Source organism: Gavia stellata, chromosome 9 (assembly GCF_030936135.1).
Source record: "Gavia stellata isolate bGavSte3 chromosome 9, bGavSte3.hap2, whole genome shotgun sequence".
NCBI lineage: Eukaryota > Metazoa > Chordata > Aves > Gaviiformes > Gaviidae > Gavia > Gavia stellata.
In genome coordinates, this window is record NC_082602.1 from 20,838,842 (window position 1) to 20,861,725 (window position 22,884).

At 41.9% G+C, this 22,884-nt stretch overlaps 1 protein-coding gene across 1 annotated transcript in view; it reads left to right on the plus strand.

Annotated features, from left to right (window-relative positions):
- The window catches only part of WDFY4 (WDFY family member 4), a 140,337-nt gene that overhangs the window by 112,440 nt on the left and 5,013 nt on the right, over positions 1-22,884 (plus strand). The window contains exons 51-57 of the mRNA XM_059821010.1: positions 2,830-2,983; positions 5,050-5,141; positions 12,744-12,956; positions 13,500-13,647; positions 14,516-14,673; positions 16,359-16,517; positions 20,397-20,576. Coding sequence (XP_059676993.1) covers positions 2,830-2,983; positions 5,050-5,141; positions 12,744-12,956; positions 13,500-13,647; positions 14,516-14,673; positions 16,359-16,517; positions 20,397-20,576 — 1,104 coding nt within the window. The remainder of the gene's footprint in view (positions 1-2,829; positions 2,984-5,049; positions 5,142-12,743; positions 12,957-13,499; positions 13,648-14,515; positions 14,674-16,358; positions 16,518-20,396; positions 20,577-22,884) is intronic.

The following is a 22,884-nucleotide window of genomic DNA, read 5'->3' on the forward strand; positions in this document are numbered from 1 at the left end:
TTTAAAAAGTGTATTTTTCTAGTATTCCTGATGACAGTATAAGGCCTCTACTGAAAGGAAAGAAAACAGAGACTTACTCTATCTAGCTGTAGAAAAGCCAAAGAGTTTATGTCGACTTGCAATCTAAAGGCATAAAGTAATTCTTGATTCTCTTTTTCCCTTTCAGTGCAATTTTTGCATTCATAGAGAGAGAAAACTCATTAATTCTGATATAAATATATGCAAATAAATTTATTAATATAGGAAATGGGAAAATCAGTTATTGCTTCCTTTATAAATAATACAGGCTTAAGTTTTAAAGATATTACTTTTCTCTAAAATGAATTAGACAGCCAGGGAAAAAATCACATTTTTTCGTGGTGGTAATATCTTTAACCAGATTTGTCGCGCTAACAGCATTTCCTATGTATATATTATTTTTATTTAATACAGGTAATCTTTTTATTACAAATCATATTGTTTCTCAGGAGATTACCATCAGCTCTCATAAAAGCTGCAAAAAAAGATGAAAAAGCATCAATCACCACCAGACACAGAGCGCTGTGTGCAGATTAAATATACAAAGCCCTTTAATATGCTTCAATGAGATACTTGTTAGCTGTTGATTTATTTATAGTCCTTCTTCTACTCTGTTTTAATTTCAATTTGAATTTGACTCCAAGGGTCCCTGCCTAATAATGATCAAGAACAAGATGACCTTGTGCATCAGATTAACTCCAGCTAGGCTTACTCATGTGATTAGCCACTTTTTCACTCAGTCCCTTGAGTGGTTGTGGGAAGGCTTCAAAATTGTCAGTGGTATAAGGAAAGAAGACCATAAAATACAAGGAAGTAAAGCAGAACTATGCTGTCATTTAGAGATGAGGCTGGACCAAAAACCTGGTCAGAGTTCACCTCGGGGGAAACAGCGTTGGGGTCTTTCCACTTGGAATATGTGTTGGCTTTTGGTGGGAGTCTATCTCAAAAGACAAGCAAGGAGATGTGGCTTCAGAACTTAGGGTGTATTGACTTCTGTGTTTTGGTAGCTGATCCATGAGGGTAGTTTCTCCCTAACAAAAGATAATGGCAAAAGTTATTTCTTGACTTGCAGTTCCCAGACTTAGCAGAGTTTGTAGATCCAAAGGAGTTGCATCATAAGCGTGCAGGTAATTGGAGGGGGAGTCAAAAAGGCAGTGGTTCTTACCGTCAGAAACCAATGCGGGAACTGCTGCTCAGGGTTCATCTGATCCATGGGAGTGGGATCCCATCCTTACAGCATGAGGATGCTTAGAGGTTATTTTCCTATTTAATAGATTGCAAGTCAAAGCTTCATCTGATTGTTACTGTGCAGAAGGACAGCATCCTCCTCATCTGGCACATGCAACAATTTACAGGCAGAGAGAAAACTAACCAAAAGCTATCCAGATTTCTCAAGAGGTCAGCCATAAACAGAACCTGACTGCGTCTCATTCATTGACAGATTCACTTTTGCACCACATCTGGGTTTTAGTGTCTTCATTCTGTAAACCTGCTGGCTTGTTCTTTTTGCCTAGTGAAGCAGCTTTGAGGACTGAATGGTTGAGGATGAGCAATCATTCATATATTTTCACTGCACTGCAGAACTGTTTAAAGTTACTTGTTCTATCTCTGACAATCTCTCTTGAGCCCTGGCAATGGGATGTAGTGTTATGTCCCATGACATATAATCCAAATCAATTAACCCCAACAAGAAATACATATATTAGCCTGGGAGCATGTTGCAGTTGGGCAGCTCTACTGCTGCTGGTACCTGAACTAGGTATTGAGAAACAATTTGGTTCTGTCATTTTATACTGTTAAAAAGTCAGTGTTCTTCTGAAACAGCTTGTTCGTTCTGACAAACTCATTCAGGTGATCTCCAAAAACTGGTTGTCTATTTGGTTATTTCTGTTATTGTAGAAATTTTATTTTAAAATAAATCCTTTCATGCTCAATGTAGGGATCTCTATATAAAGGTTAACCTGGATTTTCACAAATGCATACAGTACCTGAAATCTCATTAGAAAATCCTGTAGGAATTATGGTTCCAATGTAAGGCATATACTCTTCACTCAGTGATTTATTTTTTCTACTTTGTTTTTTCTTTCTTTCTTCTTGAAGCCTTAGTTCAGATGGATATCCGGGGCTACTAAGGCTGCTTTTGTCTAGTGTTGGACTCGCATTAAACTAGACATGTTCAAATGCTCTTGGGACATGAGGTAGTTTGTTTCTCCTTCCTAACACACCAGTTCAATTTGGGACCCAGGCATTCTTCCCTTCTTTCCCTCTTTATGCTGTCCCTCCTTCCCATAAGGAATGAACAGTCCCTGCAGGCTCCTGCCCCCTGGGCCTTTCCTGTTTGCCTGGATCTGGTGAATGTTATTTTAATGGTACCCCCTTTCTCCAAAGACTTTTCTCTGGAGGATTGCATATAAGATTGTTCACAACTATTTGGGTCACAACTGAAGTGAAAACACTGAAGTTGTGTCTGCTGCTTGCAAATTGCTTTGGGATGAAAGGAGTTAATTGCCTTCAGGAGCATTAATAATGGGTACACTGATATTCTCAAGCTGCCCATGATCATTTCTGCTTGCCTCTGTGTTATTGCAAGCTATGCTAAGACTCCAAGCTAAGACCTACATACCTACAAATCAGGATTAAGACAGCCCCTAATATAAGATCACAGTAAATAGCGTTGGGACAGATCTTGAGATATCACCTAATCAAACATGCGATGAGGTGATTATTGCAGAATTGGCTAAAATTCTGCATCTGCTTTTTATTTAACAGAATATTCACACTGCAGTCTTTTTGTCTGTCTCCATTTCACAGGGTGGGAGTTTTGATGTTGCAGACAGGATGTTTCACAGTGTCAAGAGCACGTGGGAATCAGCATCAAGGGACAACATGAGTGATGTCAGGGAACTCACCCCTGAATTCTTCTACTTGCCAGAGTTCCTAACCAATGCAAATCGCTTTGAACTTGGTAAGTGCTAGAAGGGACTTCAGTGCTCCCTTTATGCTCCCCAGCATCCTGCCAAGCGAAAAGATCCAGATCACATGTTGAAAGTTGGTCCCTGGACTATGCAGACTGATGAGGCTCTCTAGCAATGAGAGATCAATTTTTTTTAAAGTAAGGTTACAATACCTGAATCATATCAGAAGAACCATGTTTCCAGCTCAGAAGGGATTGTAGTTCCTATTAATTACTGTGCAACGGAATTATACATTTTGCCAGACAAAGGTGGCTTTTGATATAAGCAATCTAGGTGGCTGCTTTTGAACATTTGGTCTGTATCATCACATCTGTGTGTCTATGAACAATATATTAATTTGACTTTTGGAGATAACACACAGAATCACTAAGGTTGGAAAAGACCTGTAAGATCATCAAGTCCAACCATCAACCCAACACCACCATGCCCACTAAACCATGTCCCACAATGCCTCGTCCATACGTTCATTGAACTCCTCAGTGATGGTGACTACACCACCTCCCCGGGCAGCCTGTTCCAGTGTTTCACCACTCTCTCAGTAAAGAAATTTTTCCTACTATCCAGCCTGAACCTCCCCTGGCGCAACTTGAGGCCATTTCCTCTTGTCCTATCACTTGTCACTTGGGAGAAGAGACCAGCACCACCTCTCTGCAACCTCCTTTCAGGTAGTTGCAGAGAGCGATAAGGTCTCCCCTTAGCCTCCTCTTCTCCAGACTGATCAACCCCAGTTCCCTCAGCCGCTCCTCATCAGACTTGTGCTCCAGACCCCTCACCAGCTTCGTCGCCCTTCTCTGGACACACTCCAGCACCTCAGTGTCCTCCTTGTAGTGAGGGACCCAGAGATGGACCAGTTATTAAATGGTGTTGGTGGTGTTCTTTTTTTAAATCCTGTGTCTCTGGTGATTAAAGTTGCCAAATGTCCTCACTATCGTCTTGAAAGGTTCTGCACAAGTAACATGAACTTGATGTATTGTCCCTGACATCACAATCCTTTCTGAATGTACACTGTTTCTAGACCTTTTTGCAACAGTGATGGGGGGGTCAAAGAGAATCCAGAAAAAATAGTATTCAGAAATAGGCATGGCAGTCCTGATTCACTTCACTTTACAGGAAATTCACATAATTTGCAGTGCTAAGCTGCTTTTCGTAGTGGTTGGTTAACAATTAGGGCAGAGGAGAAATACCTTAAGAATCATCCTAAATTGGTGACGGCAAAGTCAACTTAACTCATGGTGTTGAGGTCTAGCTACAATTGTATTTATTTAAGATCTCAGTGAAATGAGACATGCTAAGAAAAGAGCAGAATGGGAAAAAGATTCTAGAAGATTGTTAAAAGACAAGAAAGGACTGGTGTAGTTTCATCTTGAGAGGAGTCCAGGAAGCAGAGCCTGGCTGTGAAATCAAGATCCAGAGACTTACCTGAGTGGAATCAGGTGAAGGGACCTAAAAAAGACATGAGAATCTTGCCAATAGAGAGCAAATATACAGGAAGATTTTACAATAGGCACAGCCAAGAACCTGAATCTGTTCACTGCTACACTGAAAGGAAACTTGGAGTCCCAGACCTGAGCCTTAACTTAGATTTGAATTCATCCAATTGCACAACACTGTGCTCTAATATAAGAACATATGCTCACCTTCTGAAAGGAATCAGATTGCAAAGGACTTGAGAAGAAAATCCCTCCCAGTGGCTGCTTTAGTAGGAATATCTGGCAGTCAGGCTCACGGGATTATGTATAAAAAGAAAGTTGTGCCAACAGGTTTGTCTTGTCTGAGTTTACAGTGTGTGCTAAAATGGTTTGTGCTGAGGACGTGCATATTTTTACTGTATTAGCAACAGTTACAAGAACATCTTCTCAGTGCTTTATTACTAGATCAGAAATCCCAGGAGAAATTGGTTCTGCAATGTTCTATGGCATTATATTTGACATAGAACCTGAAACTGCATGTGTGGAAATCACCTCTATTTCCTTTGACTTAAGTGTTTTAGAAAAGCTGTTCCTATTTGCAACGTGTGCAATTCTTGGTTTTAATTCTCCCTTTTTAATTCCTGCAGGCTGCATGCAGGATGGAACAGTGCTGGGAGATGTGCAGCTTCCTCCTTGGGCAGATGGGGACCCCCATAAATTCATTCTCCTGCACAGACAGGTCAGTGAATATCAAGATTTGTGTCAAAATGGTGAACTGCGTCCCACTGAAAATGAAACTCTGAAGGCCAGAGTCACAAACCAAAATGTTAGATCCAAATGCACCCTGCCTTTGTGGAGTTTGTGTGGGTTCTGAACTTTGCCTGTCTACTTGTCTGCCTAAATTCACCCTGAATCAAGGCCAACTTTCCCAACCAGGTGAGGTTTGTATCTAGGTCTGTGGCATGGACCTGTCTCAGCCCGTAAGTGTATGTGAACATAACGCAATGCATGCACATGGCATTTATATGCATACAGTTCCATGTTGTTGCTAACCACCTGTGTGTTTATTTAAACTATTTAACTCCATCTCTGAGTCATGCCAGGACTACAATTATTTTTTTATTTTGGGGGGGAAAAACCTAATGTGATTTCCTGCCTTTAATGGAGTCAGCCTTGGCAATTTGAAAGCAAATAGCTTTAAGGTCCTGAGACTTACTGCAATTAATGCTATCTATTAATAGTTAGAAAGTCTTAATTCTGTATGATGTCACCTGCTATGTAGTAGTGAGTGCAAAGGCAATTCTGTATGAAGATTGTTGCATTGAATGCATACTTTGCAGCAGAAAATCTTCTTGCAGGCCTCTCTTTTTGTTAGAGCTAAAAAGAGAATGGGCTGTACTATAGTTCCCCTGCATTATCTCATCAGATTTCCTCTGCCAAAAGGAGTCAATCTATATTTGTGAGTGTGCGCAGATTGTTGCTGTGTACAAGAAGCGCAATGATTATATGTGTTAACATTGGTGGGACTAAACAAATAGCCCATGATTTTCAAGGCATTGCATCATCCTGGTTTGTCATGTGTACCTTCAGTTTCTCCCTCAGTGCGTTCTTCTCGCCTCTCCTATGCTATGCAGGGCCTGCCCTTGGGGGTTCAACTTTCAGTCTGTGTAATCTCTTTGTAGGTGATTGCATCCAAACCTGTGGCTACAATCATCTTCTCTATTTTGATATCTCCAAATAAGCCCTTCCTCAGCTGACCTCTCCAAATGCTGGTTCCTAAGTCCTGTCTCTGACCTCCTTACTGACTGCCTTAACTTTTTGTTCCTGTTTTGAACAAAACTGGAGTCATACTCTTGTCTTGTAAATATTCTTTTCTCCGCTGTTCACTTAACTATTGACCGCAACCACAATGCTCCCATTAAGTTACCATTACTTTCATGCCCCTTGCTTTGCACTTCTGTGCTGCGTTCAGAGTCCGTACTTTTTCTGATTGTCCATACTACTAAAACATTTCCATGCTTTTCTTGGGCATTCTCTTGACTCTTCATCTCATTCTTTCTGATGTCCTGATACCTTGTTTCAAGTCAGTACAGAGACAACTGGAAGGGGACCATCTTCTTTGTGAGACATTACATACAAATCTCCTTCTCCATGCCCTTATATTTTGAATTTCTGTATGGTTGCGCTCCTCAAAGTGTCCTCCTAAAGTGTCTCTCCTTTCCCTCTTGAGACCCTGTGCATCTATTTGATTTATTTATTCTGGCCTCTTCTTACATCTCCTTCTCCCTGCAGCCACCTGGGTGCTGTCAGTAACCCAGCCTTAGTCCCATGTTTGGCAATGCCATTTTTATCCATGTTTAAAAAAAAAAAAAATCCTTTATAAGCTGGTCTATGGGCTGTGAATGCATCCTAAAGAAAATTTTCTTCTTTTAAACCAGTTTTAAGAGAACTGGCTCCTGTGCATTATCTGCATATCTTGCTAAGACTTAATTCTTGTTAAAACATTATATTCCAAAGACAAGTCAGTGCTTTGCAGCACCTGCATCCCATACTGTCTCTATAGGTTCCTGATGTTGCAAACTTTTTGGCGTTTGAATATGAGCTGAGCTGGAAGATAGGGATGGGGAGCCCCCACAATCCAACGGGAAATGGTTAGCGACCTGCTACAGCACTTAGACACCCACAAGTCTATGGAACCAGATGGGATCCACCCAAGAGTACTGAGGGAGCTGGTGGAAGTGCTCACCAAGCCACTTTCCATCTTCTACCAGCAGACCTGGCTAACTGAGGAGGTCCCAGCGGACTGAAGGTTAGCAAATGTGACGCCCATCTTCAAGAAGGGCCAGAAAGAGGACTGAGGGAACTACAAGCCTGTCAGCCTGACCTCGGTGCCGAGGAAGACTATGGAGCAGATCATCTTGTGTGCCATCACGTGGCACATACAGTACAACCAGAGATCAGGCCCAGACAGCATGGGTTTATGAAAGGCAGGTCCTGCCTGACTAATCTGTTCTACTTCTATGACAAAGTGACTCAGTGGACGAGGGAAAAGCTGTGGATATAGTCTACCCAGACTTTAGTAAAGCCTTTGACATCATTTCCCACAACATTCTCCTGGAGAAACTGACTGCTCATGGCTTGGACGGGCGCACTCTTCGCCGGCTGAAAAACTGGCTGGATGGCCGGGCCCAAAGAATTGTGGTGAATGGAGTTAAATCCAGTTGGTGGCTGATCACAAGTGGTGTTCCCCAGGGCTCAGTAGTGGGGCCGATCTTGTTTAATATCTTTGTCAATGATCTGAACAAGGGGATCGAGTGCACCCTCAACAAGTTTGCAGACGACACCAAGTTAGGTGGGTGTGTTGGTCTGCTTGAGGGTAGGAAGGCTCTGCAGAGGGATCTGGACAGGCTGGATCGATGGGCCGAGGCCAATTGTATGAGGTTCAACAAGGCCAAGTGACGGGTCCTGCACTTGGGTCACAACAACCCCATGCAATGCTACAGGCTTGGGGATGAGTGGCTGGAAAGCTGCCCCGCAGAAAAGGACCTGGGGGTGTTGATGGACAGCCGGCTGAATATGAGCCAGCAGTGTGCCCAGGTGGCCAAGAAGGCCAATGGCATCCTGGCCTGTATCAGAAATAGTGTGGCCAGCAGGAGTAGGGAAGGGATTGTGCCCCTGTACTCGGCGCTGGTGAGGCCGCACCTCGAATACTGTGTTCAGTTTTGGGCCCCTCACTGCAAGAAGGATATTGAGGTGCTGGAGCGTGTCCAGAGAAGGGCAATGAAGCTTGTGAGGGGTCTGGAGCACAAGTCTGATGAGGAGCGGCTGAGGGAACTGGGGTTGATCAGTCTGGAGAAGAGGAGGCTGAGGGGAGACCTTATCGCTCTCTGCAACTACCTGAAAGGAGGTTGCAGAGAGGTGGTGCTGGTCTCTTCTCCCAAGTGACAAGTGATAGGACAAGACGAAATGGCCTCAAGTTGTGCCAGGGGAGGTTTAGGCTGGATATTAGGAAAAATTTCTTCACTGAGAGAGTGGTGAAGCATTGGAACAGGCTGCCCAGGGAAGTGGTGGAGTCACCATCCCTGGAGGTATTTAAAAGACATGTGGATGAGGCGCTTAGGGACATGGCTTAGTGGTGGACTTAGCAGTGTTAGGTTAATGGTTAGACTTGACGATCTCAAAGGTCTTTTTTCCAACCTAAGTGATTCTATGATTCTACAAAAATTTTTTTTCAATCATTTTGAAAATGTGATTCAAAGTAGTCACCTACCACTTTTTGCCCCAGAATCCTGTCTCAATACATGGAATGTCATTAATTCACAACCTTTTAAGTTATGTGGTGTGGAGAATAGCTGCTTACTATTATTAGCAGGTCTCAAGTGTCTCCATGCCTAGTAGCTTGACTCGGTGGTTTGCTGCACACAGGTTAGTAACCTAAGCCAGTACATTGAATTTACAGGATATTCAGTAACTAATCAGTCCCTTTACAGAAGCTACATGAATCTTCTTGTTCTTTGTTTTACTTTGTATTTCTGTAGCAGTCACATGTGTAACTCAGATCACAGCCCAGTATTACTGGGCTGACAAACACACAGTGAGTAGACCTGTCTGGGAAAAAAAGGAAGACTTTTTCACAAGAAAACTAGTCAGGTTGAAATGGGAGTGTGTCAGTAATAACAAGAAAATGTCTCAAATTTCTACTTTCTGTCCTTGCTATCAAAACATTTCAAAATGATCTTTAATTGCAATGTTTATATTAGATTACAGGCTGAACTGAAAGTATTTTATTATATGATGTAGCTGTTATAACTAATATTGTATGGTATATAGCCTCATTATTAGTAAAATAGAAGGATGTAATTTTTCCAAATTTAGAATTGGGTGGGGGTGTGGATTTTAATACATGAGAAGACTTGAGAGTTGAGCTTTTTGTTCTGATTTGGAAAGAAAACACTATTCAGTGTCTGAATTTCCCCCAGAACCTAGCTTCCATTTTTCAGTCAGACTCTGTCCCTTGCTTTTTGCAACCTATTACCTTGAGGAGAGAATATTTTTGCCAAAGAACTGAGATGCACAGAGGTTAAGAGGCATGTTCAGACTGCTTAAGCTCCTGTATGTACACAGTAAGAGGTATTACTGAGTCAGGCATTTCTGAAGATGCCTAGAGAGTGATTTAGAGGCTCAGAGCTCTAGTCAGACTGAAAGGTAGTGGAAGGGAAGAGAGTTTTTGTCAGTACCTGTAACCACTTGATAATACATCTACTATGAGGAAGGAGATCCTTGTGTAAGTGTTGTGTGCATTGCAGGCTTGCTGCTTGAAGTATAGTCCTTGCTAAAATGAAGAGTTGAGCCTAGGGAATGCCCAATCCCTTTCCTTGCAGGGAAGCAACTCAGTGCTACCCACTGCAAATAGGTTTTGGCCATTGAGGTCAAACATGCAACAGTTCCCTGGTGTTCCCCAGTGACTCCAATGAAGGCATTGTAGGTTTTGGGGCACTGTGGTTCCTTGCTCTGCTCTGTCTCTTGCTCTCTCTGTGACCTTCCAAGGTGCTTAGTCTCTGTTCTCCAGTTTCCCAAAGATGGGAAAGACAGCACTGTCCTTCCCTAACAGAGGTGCTGCAGACAGAAATCCATGGATACCTGAAAGCTGCTGCAATTTTACACTCGTGTTTTTTAAAGAAAAACATAGGGAGGAATGCTGTCTCTTATAATGTGGCTCGTTTGGAGTGTTAAGGTACTGAGCTGGGCTCCTTACTGCTTGTGTAATGGTGGGCACTCCAAAGGCACTTAGATACAATGGGGAATATCTGCTTTTGCCTTGTACTTTGGAGTAAGGGTGCAGTTTGGAAATGAATCTATCAATCAACCCTGCGTAGCATGGTTTTGCACTCATTGTAGAGCGATCTCGGATTGTGTGAACTAGATTTGGTTTGGATGAAACGAAACCAAAAGCTGCATTCCAGTTGTGCACTCCAGATGCTGGTGGCATTCAGCCTGTGGGAGCAGACTAGGTCTAATTTGAAGTAAAGTCCTCACAGTGCACATAATGTGGATACTGAGCCCTCTCTACCATCTGTTCTGTTCTACAGACCTGCTTCCACTGAGCTGCACTATTTGATAATGTTGGCACAGCTGATAAAGCCACACAACTTTTACAAATTAATTCAAATCTCAAATAGGAGCAGTTTAGCAAATGAAAGATTACATTTGTAGACTGGTGTTCTTAATGATTTGCCAGACCTGATCAGACCTCACATAGTCAGTTCAATATTCTGTCTCCAACCATAGCTAGTACTAGATGTTACACAGGAGGGTGCAAGAAATCTTGCTGTGGGAAGGAAGTTGATTAGCCTGCCTGGGAAGGTTCGTCTAACCATGAAGTGAAGAGTTAGAGATCTTGAATTCTGAAACATGTGGGCTTCTGTCTCCTCTGAAATCATCCACAAGACTGGATGTACTTGTTACTGGTATCATGGTCATTTTTAGGAGGCGTCACAGTGAGTTTGGTGCAACACTGTTCTGAGGTTTGGCTGTTGCTTTAAAGAACATGAGAGCAAAGAATTGTTCTTGACATAAAACTCTGAGTAGCTCCCTGTTTCAGGTTTAATAAGTTAGGAATCTAGTCGTCTAAAGAAATTTATTTACTTCCTCCTTAGACCACAAGTTCTCCCTCCCTGGCTGGGCTTGTCACAGTGCTCAGTGAAATACTGAGAGGCTGCACAGTTGCAGCTCTGTTGGTTGCTTTGTTTTGCTCTGGCAGTGATGCCAGGCAAAATTTACAGTTTGTAATTCATGGATTAACTGCTTTTATTAATGAGGATGAGTTCTGAGTCTGTTCATAAGTGTTTTCCTATTGTTTGCAGGGGACAGATTGTATGCTGTGCTTGTTCTCTCAGCTGCCCTGTGATCATTACAGCTGTGGGCAGGGTCATTCAAACCAGCTGCACTGGACTAACTGTCTGCTCTGTGAAATGAGCCGTTGTTCTGGATCCCATTAGCTTGTTTATTTCTGCTGTGCTTTGGGTGGGATGGTCTGCTTGGGAGACCTTTAAATGAGCATCAGGGAGTATTGCACAGTCAAATGATTTGGAGATAGGAAAGTATTTTTAATAATGCTTAACACTGCTGCTTGAATCATTGGGCAAGGCCATTTGGGGATGCACAAAAATTTGGTGAGGCAGGTGATGGCAGGGGCAGTAGCATTTAGTGAAACCTCATGGGTAAGGCTGGTTAACCTGGAGGTGGGCAAAGGTTCAACTCAAACTTGTGTCCACTGCTTATGAACTTGCTGTCTGGGTCTTCCAAGCACAAGTTTTCCACTATGATTACATTGAGCTTTCTAGGGAGCCTGCGTTGGGTTGGATGTATTGCCTTGTAGCATCTCTCCCAGTCTTCTCCAGTAGTAATTGTTTCTTCTGGTCCCATTAATCCACACACCTGTCACTACAGGTGGCAAATCTAATCAAATTTAACCATTTCTTATTTTGTGGAAAAAAGTTCAGACCCTGAGCTTTTCCAGGATGAGGAAATCTGGTGCTGCAACTGCTTAAGCCCTGCGAGGGTAGCAAATTGTTTGTTGATCAAACCCAAGCAGTCTTGAAGCTTCTGTCATATAGCTGTCCTGCTGCACCCCAACTCTGCTATTGCAAACACCCTCCCCTGTCTTGGCTTGCAGCACCCCTTGCCATTTCACTACAAGTTCTTCATTCTCTTTGGTGGTTCATGCCATGCAGCCTCTCCTGCTGTATCCTTCAGACCCAACTTAAAGCCCCTCTGGTAGTCATGTACCTTTCCAATCTATGTTTATATGTATCTTCTCAAATAAAGTCTCTGCTACTCAGTGTGATTCATAATTAAGGCATATTTCTACACATAGACTAGTACCTTAATTCACCTGTGGTTTGTCTATAGAGCAAAGTGGTGGTACCAAATGCTAACAGATGTTTTGCTCATTTAAACAATCTTGTGTCTCTAACAGTATTGGTGAAGACATGATAGCACAGGCTTTAGTGTGTGCTGGGAGCTGGAGGATGTGCCAAGATCTGTGGAGTGCTTGCACTTTGCTTTGTGGAACCTGCCTGTGTTGTCTCTGAGGATATTGCTCCTGGTGTCCATTAAGTCAAACATGCTGCACTCTGTCCTTCCTGTTCCTGTGGGGATCCACCTTTCATCTCTTTGGTCATGTTTTGTGAGGATGTGCTGAGAATTGATGGTAGTGGAGGAACTGAAAGTGTGAAGATTCACTTGTAGAGAATTTAAGTCTCCAGCAGGGATTGGAAAGTGGCAATACATTTGTAATGGATACATGCTACTGAATTAATTAATTTTCTTTTGGTTTCAGGCATTGGAAAGTGACTATGTCAGTGCACACCTCCATCACTGGATAGATCTGATTTTTGGCCATAAGCAACATGGCTCAGCTGCAGTGGAGGCAGTTAACACCTATCACCCTTACTTCTATGGAGACAAGATGGACCTCAACAACATTAAAGATCCTCTGATTAAGAGCACCATCCTGGGTTTTATCAGCAACTTTGGACAGATACCAAAGCAGGTACCACTTTATCATGAGAGTAGAGAGCATAATTTATTTTGACCTTGTAGTATTTCAACTGGAAAGCAAGAATAGAAACCTAAATCAGAGACATTTTCTGATTTATATCTGCTGAAAGATGGGCTGTAGACCTCTCCAGATTGTGTACTACATCTGTGCGCACACACACGTGTGTGTGATTCCACTTTCTAATCATGCTGTTCCTGTTGTATGCCATGCAACTGTGACATCAAATCTGGGTTCTGCTCCTTCAGTACAGTCACATGAGTAACCACTAGTCTAGGAATGGGTACAGTCAAATAAAAGCAGCTCAAAGTCTCACCTATACTTTTCTCTCTTCTCCTGAATTACTGGGATTAGCTTCCTATCTCTGTGAGGAAGGGATGTAGTCTGATGAAAATGTAGTAAGGGTAAGATTTTATTTTAATTAAGAGGTACATGTATGGCAGTCCTGGAGTCTGTGATTAAGGATTTAAACAGATGTCTCTCCTGCATGATCTGGCAAATAGACATTCATTTTTCAATGCCATTCCTTTGTTCTAGCTCTTCACGAAACCTCATCCATCCAGGAATGCCCAAGGGAAAAGTTCATCAGGAAGAGAGACTGTGCTGTCCCTTCACTCAAGTGGAATTCTTCCTCCTTTTATGAGCAGCCTGCAGAATCTGAAACTCTCACCAGTTACAATAAAAGGTGCTGCAGGGGCTGTGCTCCATTTTCGGAGCTAATAAGTACAGAATTCTTGGATAGGGTGAATCTGGATTTTCAAGAGCACAAAAATAGTCGCACAGTTTTGTACGAGTTGGTACAATCAAGATCCCTTCTGCCAGTTATTATTTATGTATGTATGTATTGTGGGTGGGCATTGAAAACACTCAAATACTCAGGAGAAATCCTGAAACTTCTGTTGTAGAGTTCAGGGGTTTTTTTTTGAGACAGCTAAATCTTTTCCCTCTTCTACATTCTGAATATGTTAAATTGAAACATAAACCTCACTGTTTTCCATCTCATTCTCTTTTTTCATATTCAACAGTAAAGTAAATATTGTCTGTCTTTCCCTACTTCTCAATCTTCATATCTTTTCTTTTTCTTCATCTGTTTCTTAGTCTGCTACTTTTCTTACCATGAAGAAGCCTGGAAAATTTCAGTGTGTCGTCTTTTTGTCCTGTGGTGGTGTTCTTTACATCACGCATCTTTGTGGGGATACTGGGCTCCCGTAGCTGTGCCACAGAGACTGTTGGTGGCGTGCCCGGCAGCCTCTGTAGTGCATGGCATAAGGCAGTCTGCCAATCAAAAGGAGCTTAATGACACTGCTGTTAAACCCCCTCCTTTGGAGCACATCATTCCCTCTGCATGGATTTATGTGGTCCATTGGAGAGGAGTGTTTCCACTATTCTGTCTGGAATCTCAGCTGTAGAGTGGATTTCTGTCTGTGGGCCTGGCCACAACACTGAGCCCAGTTGTGGGACTTGCCAGCCTCACCAGACAAGCTGTGCAAGGAGGAAAGTTAACGTAAGTGCTCTGAAAACAACAGAAATAAGTATGTTCTCTGTCTTGTCAGACTATCCCAAGGGAGCTATTGGGCACATTGTTCATACTGAGAAAGGCATTCTGGCTGTCGAAAAAAATAAAGTTTTGATTCCTCCTCTTTGGAGCAAAATATTCTGCTGGGGATTTGAGGACTTCACCTGCTGCTTTGGCAACTATGGGTCTGAGAAGGTAAATAAGAAAAAGTCTAAGCATTCCAGAAATTAATGATATGTTGTGGTCTTTGGCTGTTTTGGGCACCCATTTCAGAGGCTGTTGGGGACCTGATTTCAGAGGATGCTGTACAGGACTTTCTCACAGTCAAGCTTCTTGAGGAGTCTCAAGTTGAATATCCCAACAGAGTACAAAGTCATTCTACACTGCTGAAAAATGTGACATTTCCCCTCTAAATTATCCCAACTTTTCCTTCCAGTGATCGTATTGTCCATCAAAATGAAGGAGAAACCCCATTTCATAGATTCTAAGGACAATACAAGGTCTCCTGGCCACTGATTAGAAATGTCATTGTGCAGAACTTTCTGCTGGAATTAAGATAGGACCATCTGTCAGTTCCCCTCTGGCTCCCAAGCTTAGCCCAGTGCATTCATTCAAAATAATAATGTCTTCTATTCTAGAAAGTTAATACTCTTACTACTTTACTGTTAAAAATCAGTGGTCTATGTCATCACACTGCTTGTTAGGGCACTTGACAGATCCAGTTTCTTCCTCTACCACAAACACACTCATTTTTGGATGTGTTTGGGACAATGTTATGACACACGAAGACATCTGAGTTAGCTTGGGTACCAGAATAGCAGAATATGTCAGTCAGCAAGATACTGACTTGGGTATTTGTGCAAGCCACATCATTATGTTTTTACAGACATACCCACAGTCAATGGAAGTGAAAAGGCCATGAGATGTGTTTTACTTTCTGCTCCCTGTATAAAATTATTGAGAGTTTTCTCCATTGATTTCAATTAAAATCAGTGCTTAGCAATTCATACTGCTGCTATAGGTATATATTATTTGTTTTGTCTCTTCCGAAGTCAGGGTGTCACTGAGCCTAGTGACACTGAGCACAGTGAGTGTGATTACACAGTCACTATGGTAAGTAGTTGGGAGTCCAGCTTGAGTTCTCTCTGGGTCAACAGTGCCTCTGCACATGAGCTTAAAAGAAATTTTTATCCTCATTGTAAGTAGGTAAAGGTTTGTTCTGTCTGTGGTATGGTTTTTGTAGCTGAGCTCCACCAGAATTGTTAGCACCATACTGTTGTCCCAGTTGTGTGGGAGAGAGCTAATGCAGAATTTGAGCAGAAGGATGTTTGTGCTATAATTGTAGCAATGTGTAATAGACCTGACCTTGGTTTAGTCTGGGTTGGGTGGTGTTAACAGAGCCATTGGCACAGAATGCAATTTAGTACTTTGGCTTTTCAATCCAAGTAAGAAGAAGGTTGCAGAGCCTGGCAGTAACTCTGTTAGCAGTGGCTGTTGCAGGCTGAGCTTTCTTCTTAATCTACATTGAATGTTTGCGTTCTGTCACTATATGGTGGCAGAATGAGCTTACCTGAAGTTATGTAGGAAGTCTGTGGCACAAGAGGGATTGGGACTCAGGTCTCCTAAGACCTAAGACACGGACCTTTGTCCAGCCTTCCTGTTTGGCCCCTGGAGGATGGCACAGCTGCATGCAGCCACAGCCTGTGTGTGCATATTATGCAGCTGTGCTGTGAGCATAGAGACTGGTTAAGATGAGGGTTTTTTTTCCTGGATTTGAAGAAATGGAGGTTCACTTCTGAAAATTGAATCTGCCATTTGGTATTAATAAATGCATGGTATCACCAGATGAGCATTTGACTTAAAGCTGCTTTCTTGTACAGAACATGACTACATTTGAGTGCATGGCAGACTGGGGAAAGTGCCTCTGCGCTGTGTGTCCTTCAGCAACTACCATAATCACATCTGGAACAAGCTCGGTTGTGTGTGTCTGGGAACTCTCCTTGGTCAAGGACAAAGTGAAATCTCTAAACTTGAGACAGGTCAGTACTGTGGCTCTTTTGCTATAGAAACTTAATGAAAACCAAAAAATTAGTTTCTTTCTCTGATGACTGGCAGAGGAAACACCTTTGGGTGAATCAAGAAGCCATAAAACCCCCAATAATCAGCAGAATCATGTGACAGCCTGTTATCAGGTCAGGAGATGGTAATATGCCTTATACCCACAGCTTAGAGTTATGAACACTGCTTGGCGTTTCCCCCCCCCCCCCCCCCCTTTGGTAGCATTTCCAAAGTTTATCATGATCAAAGAAACAGTGAAGGCATATGCTCTCCTCACTTGAAGTGCAGCCAACCCTTCGATTATTTTCAAAAACCAGTATCACCTGGTGATGCGATAGTTCTTTTGGGGTTACTACAGCAATGGACAGGATCTCCAAAACACCCTGTGAACTTAGCTGATGGAGATGAAGGCTCAGCTAGGCAAAGTTCTTGATTCTTTTCTCTAAACCTGAATTCAGAACATAAAAAGTTTATCTGTCACTCCATGAGGTAGGGATGCATCCAATAAGAATGATATAGTTTGTGTCCTCATTGTCCAAAGTCCTTTAGTGGCTGTTGATTTGGAGTTCATCCATAGTCATCAAACAGCTGTATAAATGCTAATTCATTTATGAAAGTGAATTCTCATGCAAGATTTGTGTGGTTCAGCTATGCTGAGTTCTCAGCTTTACAAGCAAAGCTAGAGTACACCTCTATTGTATCTGAAAGGCAGCATGGGACCCTTTTTTCCCTAAGAAATCAAAATGCAGAAAACACTCTGCTACTTTTAGGCAAAGTAATAAAGGGTTCATTGATCAGGAAGGTCTCCAAGTGTTAGAAGCTTCTTCTGTTCATTTGCTCTGGAGTGATAGTCAGACGATATTTCAGTGCTTTACGTACCCTGAGCCAAAACATACTTTATTTGTCATTAAACTATGTGAAAACTTCAGTGTCTGTTGGGATGCCAGAGAAGTATTTAGATCTTCATTTATCTGAAATTCTTGTGTGTTAAATTAGGGGTGAAACTGTGTTTAGAGTAGTCTCTCTTCTGAGGTTTATGATGTTTCCTGCTTGAGAAGAAGCCAGAAATATGAGACAAGATCTTCAGTGAGGACCTTTTAATCTAGCTGGTTATTATTCCAAACCAGGACATGGACATATAAATAGAAGAAACAGCAGTAGAGAAAAGCATAAACAGTAATTTTCATCAACATCAAAAGTATACCAATCAGGGGCTCAGTATGAGTTTCAGGTAACTGAAGAGGCCATCTTTTATCTCCAATATAATGCCTTTCTCTTCAACAATCTAAAATCAGCTTTGCTGTTGTGTTCCACTGTGATTAATCTGGTATTATCCAAAGTCCACAAAGTGGCATGAGATAATGCAATGACAAATTCTGTATTTTTTTCCTTCTCTTTGCTAGCAGAGGCTTTTTTTGATGACTGTCTGGCATAGATGTAAATTTGAACTATGGTTCTAAATGTCTTCCTGTGAATTACTTGCTGCTTTCATGTAATTCACTGTTTCATGGTGGATGCTTTTTCTGCTGAACAAAAAAATTGTATCATCTTTCCTGAGAGAGTGAGCTTTGCTTAAGTAAAGCTGATGTGCTATAAAGTGGATGCTATTCACTTACCAGCTGTCTCATGGGACTGACACATTTTGGTTTGGAATGTACTAAAGTAGAGAAACTATATTTCAGCAGAAAAAGTCACTTTTCCCTCTCTAGCATGGGCTGCTTCCACAGTTTTGTGGAACACTAAAGGTTGAGCATAATAGTCTCCATGCAGTCTACCAGTTCCCTCACTGTTCATGAGCAGAGTGGTCCGTGCAATCCAGCCCCCAGAATTTCTGGGCCAAATGAAACACTAGACTGGGAGAAGTATCTGGGCAAGCTGTGCTGTCTGCCACACAGACCTCTCAGGGAGGTGCTGAGCATAGCCATGAAGTGTCTGTGTCCATGTCAGCCAGTTAAGTTGGATGGTCAAACTTGGTTTAAGTTTTCATGGACGAAGCATTCCTGCAGTGAAGCTGGTCTTCTTTTTTGTCTTTTGATATTTGTGAATTTACTCTGGAAATAGGCCTCACAGTTCTTTCTGCAGATATGGTGCAGGATGTTTCCTATTAAGGGAAAACCTGTCAGTCTTTGCAGAGCAATAATGAGAAGACGGTAGCGAGCTAAAAGTATATGACTGTTTTTGCATGAATATGCATTGAGATACTGGTGGATTGAAGCTGAGGTTATGACTGGGGTCAGGTCTAGCCCTCTCTTCCACCCTCAGCTTGTATTTTATGCACTTCACTGCCAGGTAGGATCTTTCTGGGTTAAAAAAAGAAAAAAGGGGTTTTATCAAAACTTGTGCAGGAGCTTAGCTTGGCTTGACTTCACAGTTTGGATGCTGTCACAGTGTGTACCTTTTCTTTCATGCTTTGGAGGAAGGCGAGGAAATTTGGAGCCCTTGAACCTGCCTTGTCCCAGCCCTTTTTGCAGAGGTCTTGTGCAGTTCTGAAGAACAGGCACTGGGTTACGCCCAGTCCTTTGTAAAAAGACTGTTCTACAGCCAGCCCAAAGCTATTGCTGAGCCTCCTTTTCTATGCTCAGTTGAGAGTGTTTCTGACCTCTGAAAACCACTATTGGAGACACCATTTTGTGCCAGTGTTTTTAGTCGACAGTTCTTGTGAATGGAATAAATCACAAGCTGAACTTCATCCCTTGCAGTTGCAGGTCACCTTCAGTAGTACATAGCCTGCTGCAGTTCAGCTTCTTCACCAGTGGATTAATGTTTGAATACTGTTGTCTTAGCAACCTTGGCAGCACATGTTAGCCAGCAAGAGTTCAGTCTTGCAGTCACACTTGGAAAGAGTATGAGATGTGTTAGCAAAAATCATCTGGGACATGTGGCTCTCCTGCTCCATGCTGAACTGAGACAAACCCTTAAGATGTGCTAATTATGTCATGTAGAGAAAGCCAACAGGGAGTATGCATTTACTGTTAAAGCCGACTTTAAAACTGGTGTGTCTGATTTTTCACAGTAAGGCAGCTAAAAATTGAGCCCTGAAAGGCTTTTTAGGAAAGCTGTGAAGGACTTTTTCTCTGTTGCCATACAGACTTTACTGTCGTTGGTGGTTATGCAGTGGAAATGTATACTGCTGTCATTTGAGGATGCTGCATTAAACAATTGTCATCAGTATACTTCTACCCATGATTTCTATCTGTGCTATTAAATTGCCTAAAGTGTAGTCTTTTTATATTAAACTGTTTAAAGTTAAATTAAACTGGGCATTCCTTGTGTCTCTAGAACCTATAAAACAAACCAAAAAAAGGATGTTGGATAATGATGAAAGAGAAAGGAATTCATATATGGCTTTATGCAAAAATTATCCTCAAATGCTGTTTTTCTTCTTAATTAAAATTGGGAAAATATCAGTACTTGTTCAGGAAAACAGAAAGGAAAGACTGGGGAAAGTCACTGAAATACATCCTGATAAGTTTTGTTTCAAAAATTTTTTTTAATATTGAGAAATATTAATTTCCAAGCATAAATTTTACTTTAAGCTGCATAGACTGAAGTGAAAAATGATGTTTTGTTGCTGAGCACAAAACCCTGTCGTAGAGTCTAAAATATACGCCAAGGGCCCTGAGTAAGTATGCATCTTGGGGCAAATAATTTTATCTCTTGGAGACTCAACTTTCCTCAACGACAAGTTGAGGACCAGGATGCTTCCATAAGATCCTTTGGGATTTCCTCTTATACCTTTTTCAGTTACCCAAAGAATGACTAGGTTGCTTGCTCTTACTAAGCAAATGACAGTAGGACTGTGGTTCCCTAGTAAATCAGCCACCCTCTGCTGTGGTTTACTGGTTGCTTTTTCCCACCAGGCTTTGTATGGGCACGCTCAGGCAGTGACCTGCCTTGCCGCGTCTGTGACCTACAGCATCTTCGTGAGTGGATCCGATGACAGAACCTGCATCATTTGGGACCTGAACCAGCTGACGTACATAAACCAGCTTCCTGCCCATGGGGCAAGCCTCTGTTCTGTTGCCATCAACAATTCAACAGTAAGATCTTCATTTATCATCTTTCTTCTGATGTATCCATGAACATTTCATGATAATTTAATGGGTGCTCTTCCCAACATAAAAACATCCTGAAAGTCTGATACATTGATTTTTTTCTTTCTACAGAGATTGCTAATAGTGTTCTTAATGATGAGAGGCGAGCACTAAAAGCAACATCTTAGACTGAGTAGCTAAGTAGAAGCATCTTTGGATGAGTAGACAGCAGGATTAAACAACTTTTAGTTTACGGGGCATGAAGTATTACCCTAGTAGCTCCTGGATTTGGCTCACCCATAACCTTATTGCCTCCATTATTTCATTAATTTCTCCTGACATTCATGCAGCAGAGCCATGTCATCTGAGACATGTTAGACCTCAGTCTGCTGTCTCAGCTGACAACTTCCTTACACCTTTGTGGTGACAGTGTTGGCTTTTTGCTTTCCCTTCTACTCTCAGGTGTGGGAGGAGCTCTTGATAGCAGTGGGAATAAGTCTGTTGTGGTCTGTGCCTGGCTAGAATTGCATGCATGTTGATAGAAAAATACTCTGTATTAGATTTTACTGTAAATACTCTGAATGAGATTTTTTCCAACCTTCTACCTCCCAAAAATGTTGTTTGTACATTTGTATTTTCTGTCTCTGATAATATACTAGAGCAGGATTCCAGCTTCTCAGACAATTCAAGGTTGGATCCAGTACCAGAGCTTGTACCAAGAGAGGCAAAATTGAGTTCATAGCCGTAAGAAACCAGGCAGATGTTTTCTGCTTAGTCTGTGCAAAAATAGTCATATCAGAGCTTTATTAACCATGCAGTCGGGTGATTAGTAATTGAGGGTAGGAATTAAGTAGTCTATTCAGTGCCCGCTCAGCTCCCAGCCCCAGGGGTCCTGGTTAGTGTAAAGCGGCCAGTGGCTTCAGCAGGCCAGTTCAGAATACCCTGGTGGTCCCTTATGAAGTCAGCTGAAGCAGTGCCAAGCATTCAGTAGGGAGTGGGTGGGCTGGCACAGAGCATGGCCTTAGGACCCCAAGAGGATGGAGTCCTCTCCTTTCTATGTACCAGCCCACCATTGACAGTAGCCTTTTTAGTTGGTAGCTCCTCTACTGGAGCTCTCCAAAAACGAGATGGTCTGTGCCAGGAACAGTCTGGTGACTGATCCAAGTGCAGTTCTCCACGTTGTTGGAGTGAAAATGGTTAAACTGATTGGACAACAGTGTGCATAAAGATTCATTTAAAAGAGCAAAAATATTAGGAAAGCATGACTGAAACTTCAAGGAAAAAAAGATGAAGTGGTCCGTATGCTATGGATGAAAGAATTCTTTTTGACCTTAGCAGAACAGGATGTTTAATTCTGAAATGTGTTTTTGTTTAAATTTCCCATATATACTTATGTATTGTAACATGAAGATAGAAACAAAATGTTTCCATTGTGATAAGTATTTTGATTGACAGAAAATTACATGTTTGCTAACAAGGTTTTTTCCTGGAAAATTCAGGAAGTTTTGAAGCAAAGTTTTGAAGGAAACAAATTTCTGAACCACATACTTTTCTGTGAAATAAGAACCCTGTACAGCTCTTTGTTATGTGATTGTTCGTTTTTATATTTACTTGAGAATCTAGAAGCTCCATTTATAGATCCAAACCTCATGGTGTTTGTATCATGTAGACACAAAATAAAAAGGCTGTCCCAAAAAGTTTATAAGCTAAGGAGGATTGTAAAAGCTTCCTGTAACTAATGATTTCACTTAGTTTTAAATCCCTGGTCTAGATCTGAAAAACACTGTAGATCATTACCAAATGCCTGGACATTATGTATTCTCACTTATTAAATCATGAAATTTAATCTCTTTAATTATTGGCAACTCTGTTTAGAATGTGCTATCCTTGTTTTAACTTCAGAATTCTGCCCTGCAGTGTGAAGAGCCCTGGCCCCAAATCAGGCAGGGGTGAAGTACAGTGTTAGTTGATTTAAACCAGATGTATGCTGCTAATTTAAGGGCACACTGGCCTTTGCCAGAATCAGATGACTTTGTTGATGGTGTTCTATTTAGCTGGTTCTTCGTAAGCATCAAGGGTGATAAGGTTAGGTGGAATTTCAATTAGTAACTTGTTCAAAATGCACTTTTGATAAGATAATTTAAAATTTTGCAGTGTTGGCTCTTGGTTCTGGGTGTTTCTTGCCCCTAAGGGATTACCTGTTTATTTGCTCCTTACGTGCAGTCTGGGGTAAGACTATGCACCTGCACAGAAGGGAGAGGAGAGGAGAGATTCAGTTGCAAAGGATGTTTTCTGCATCAGAAGTGCAGGTCAC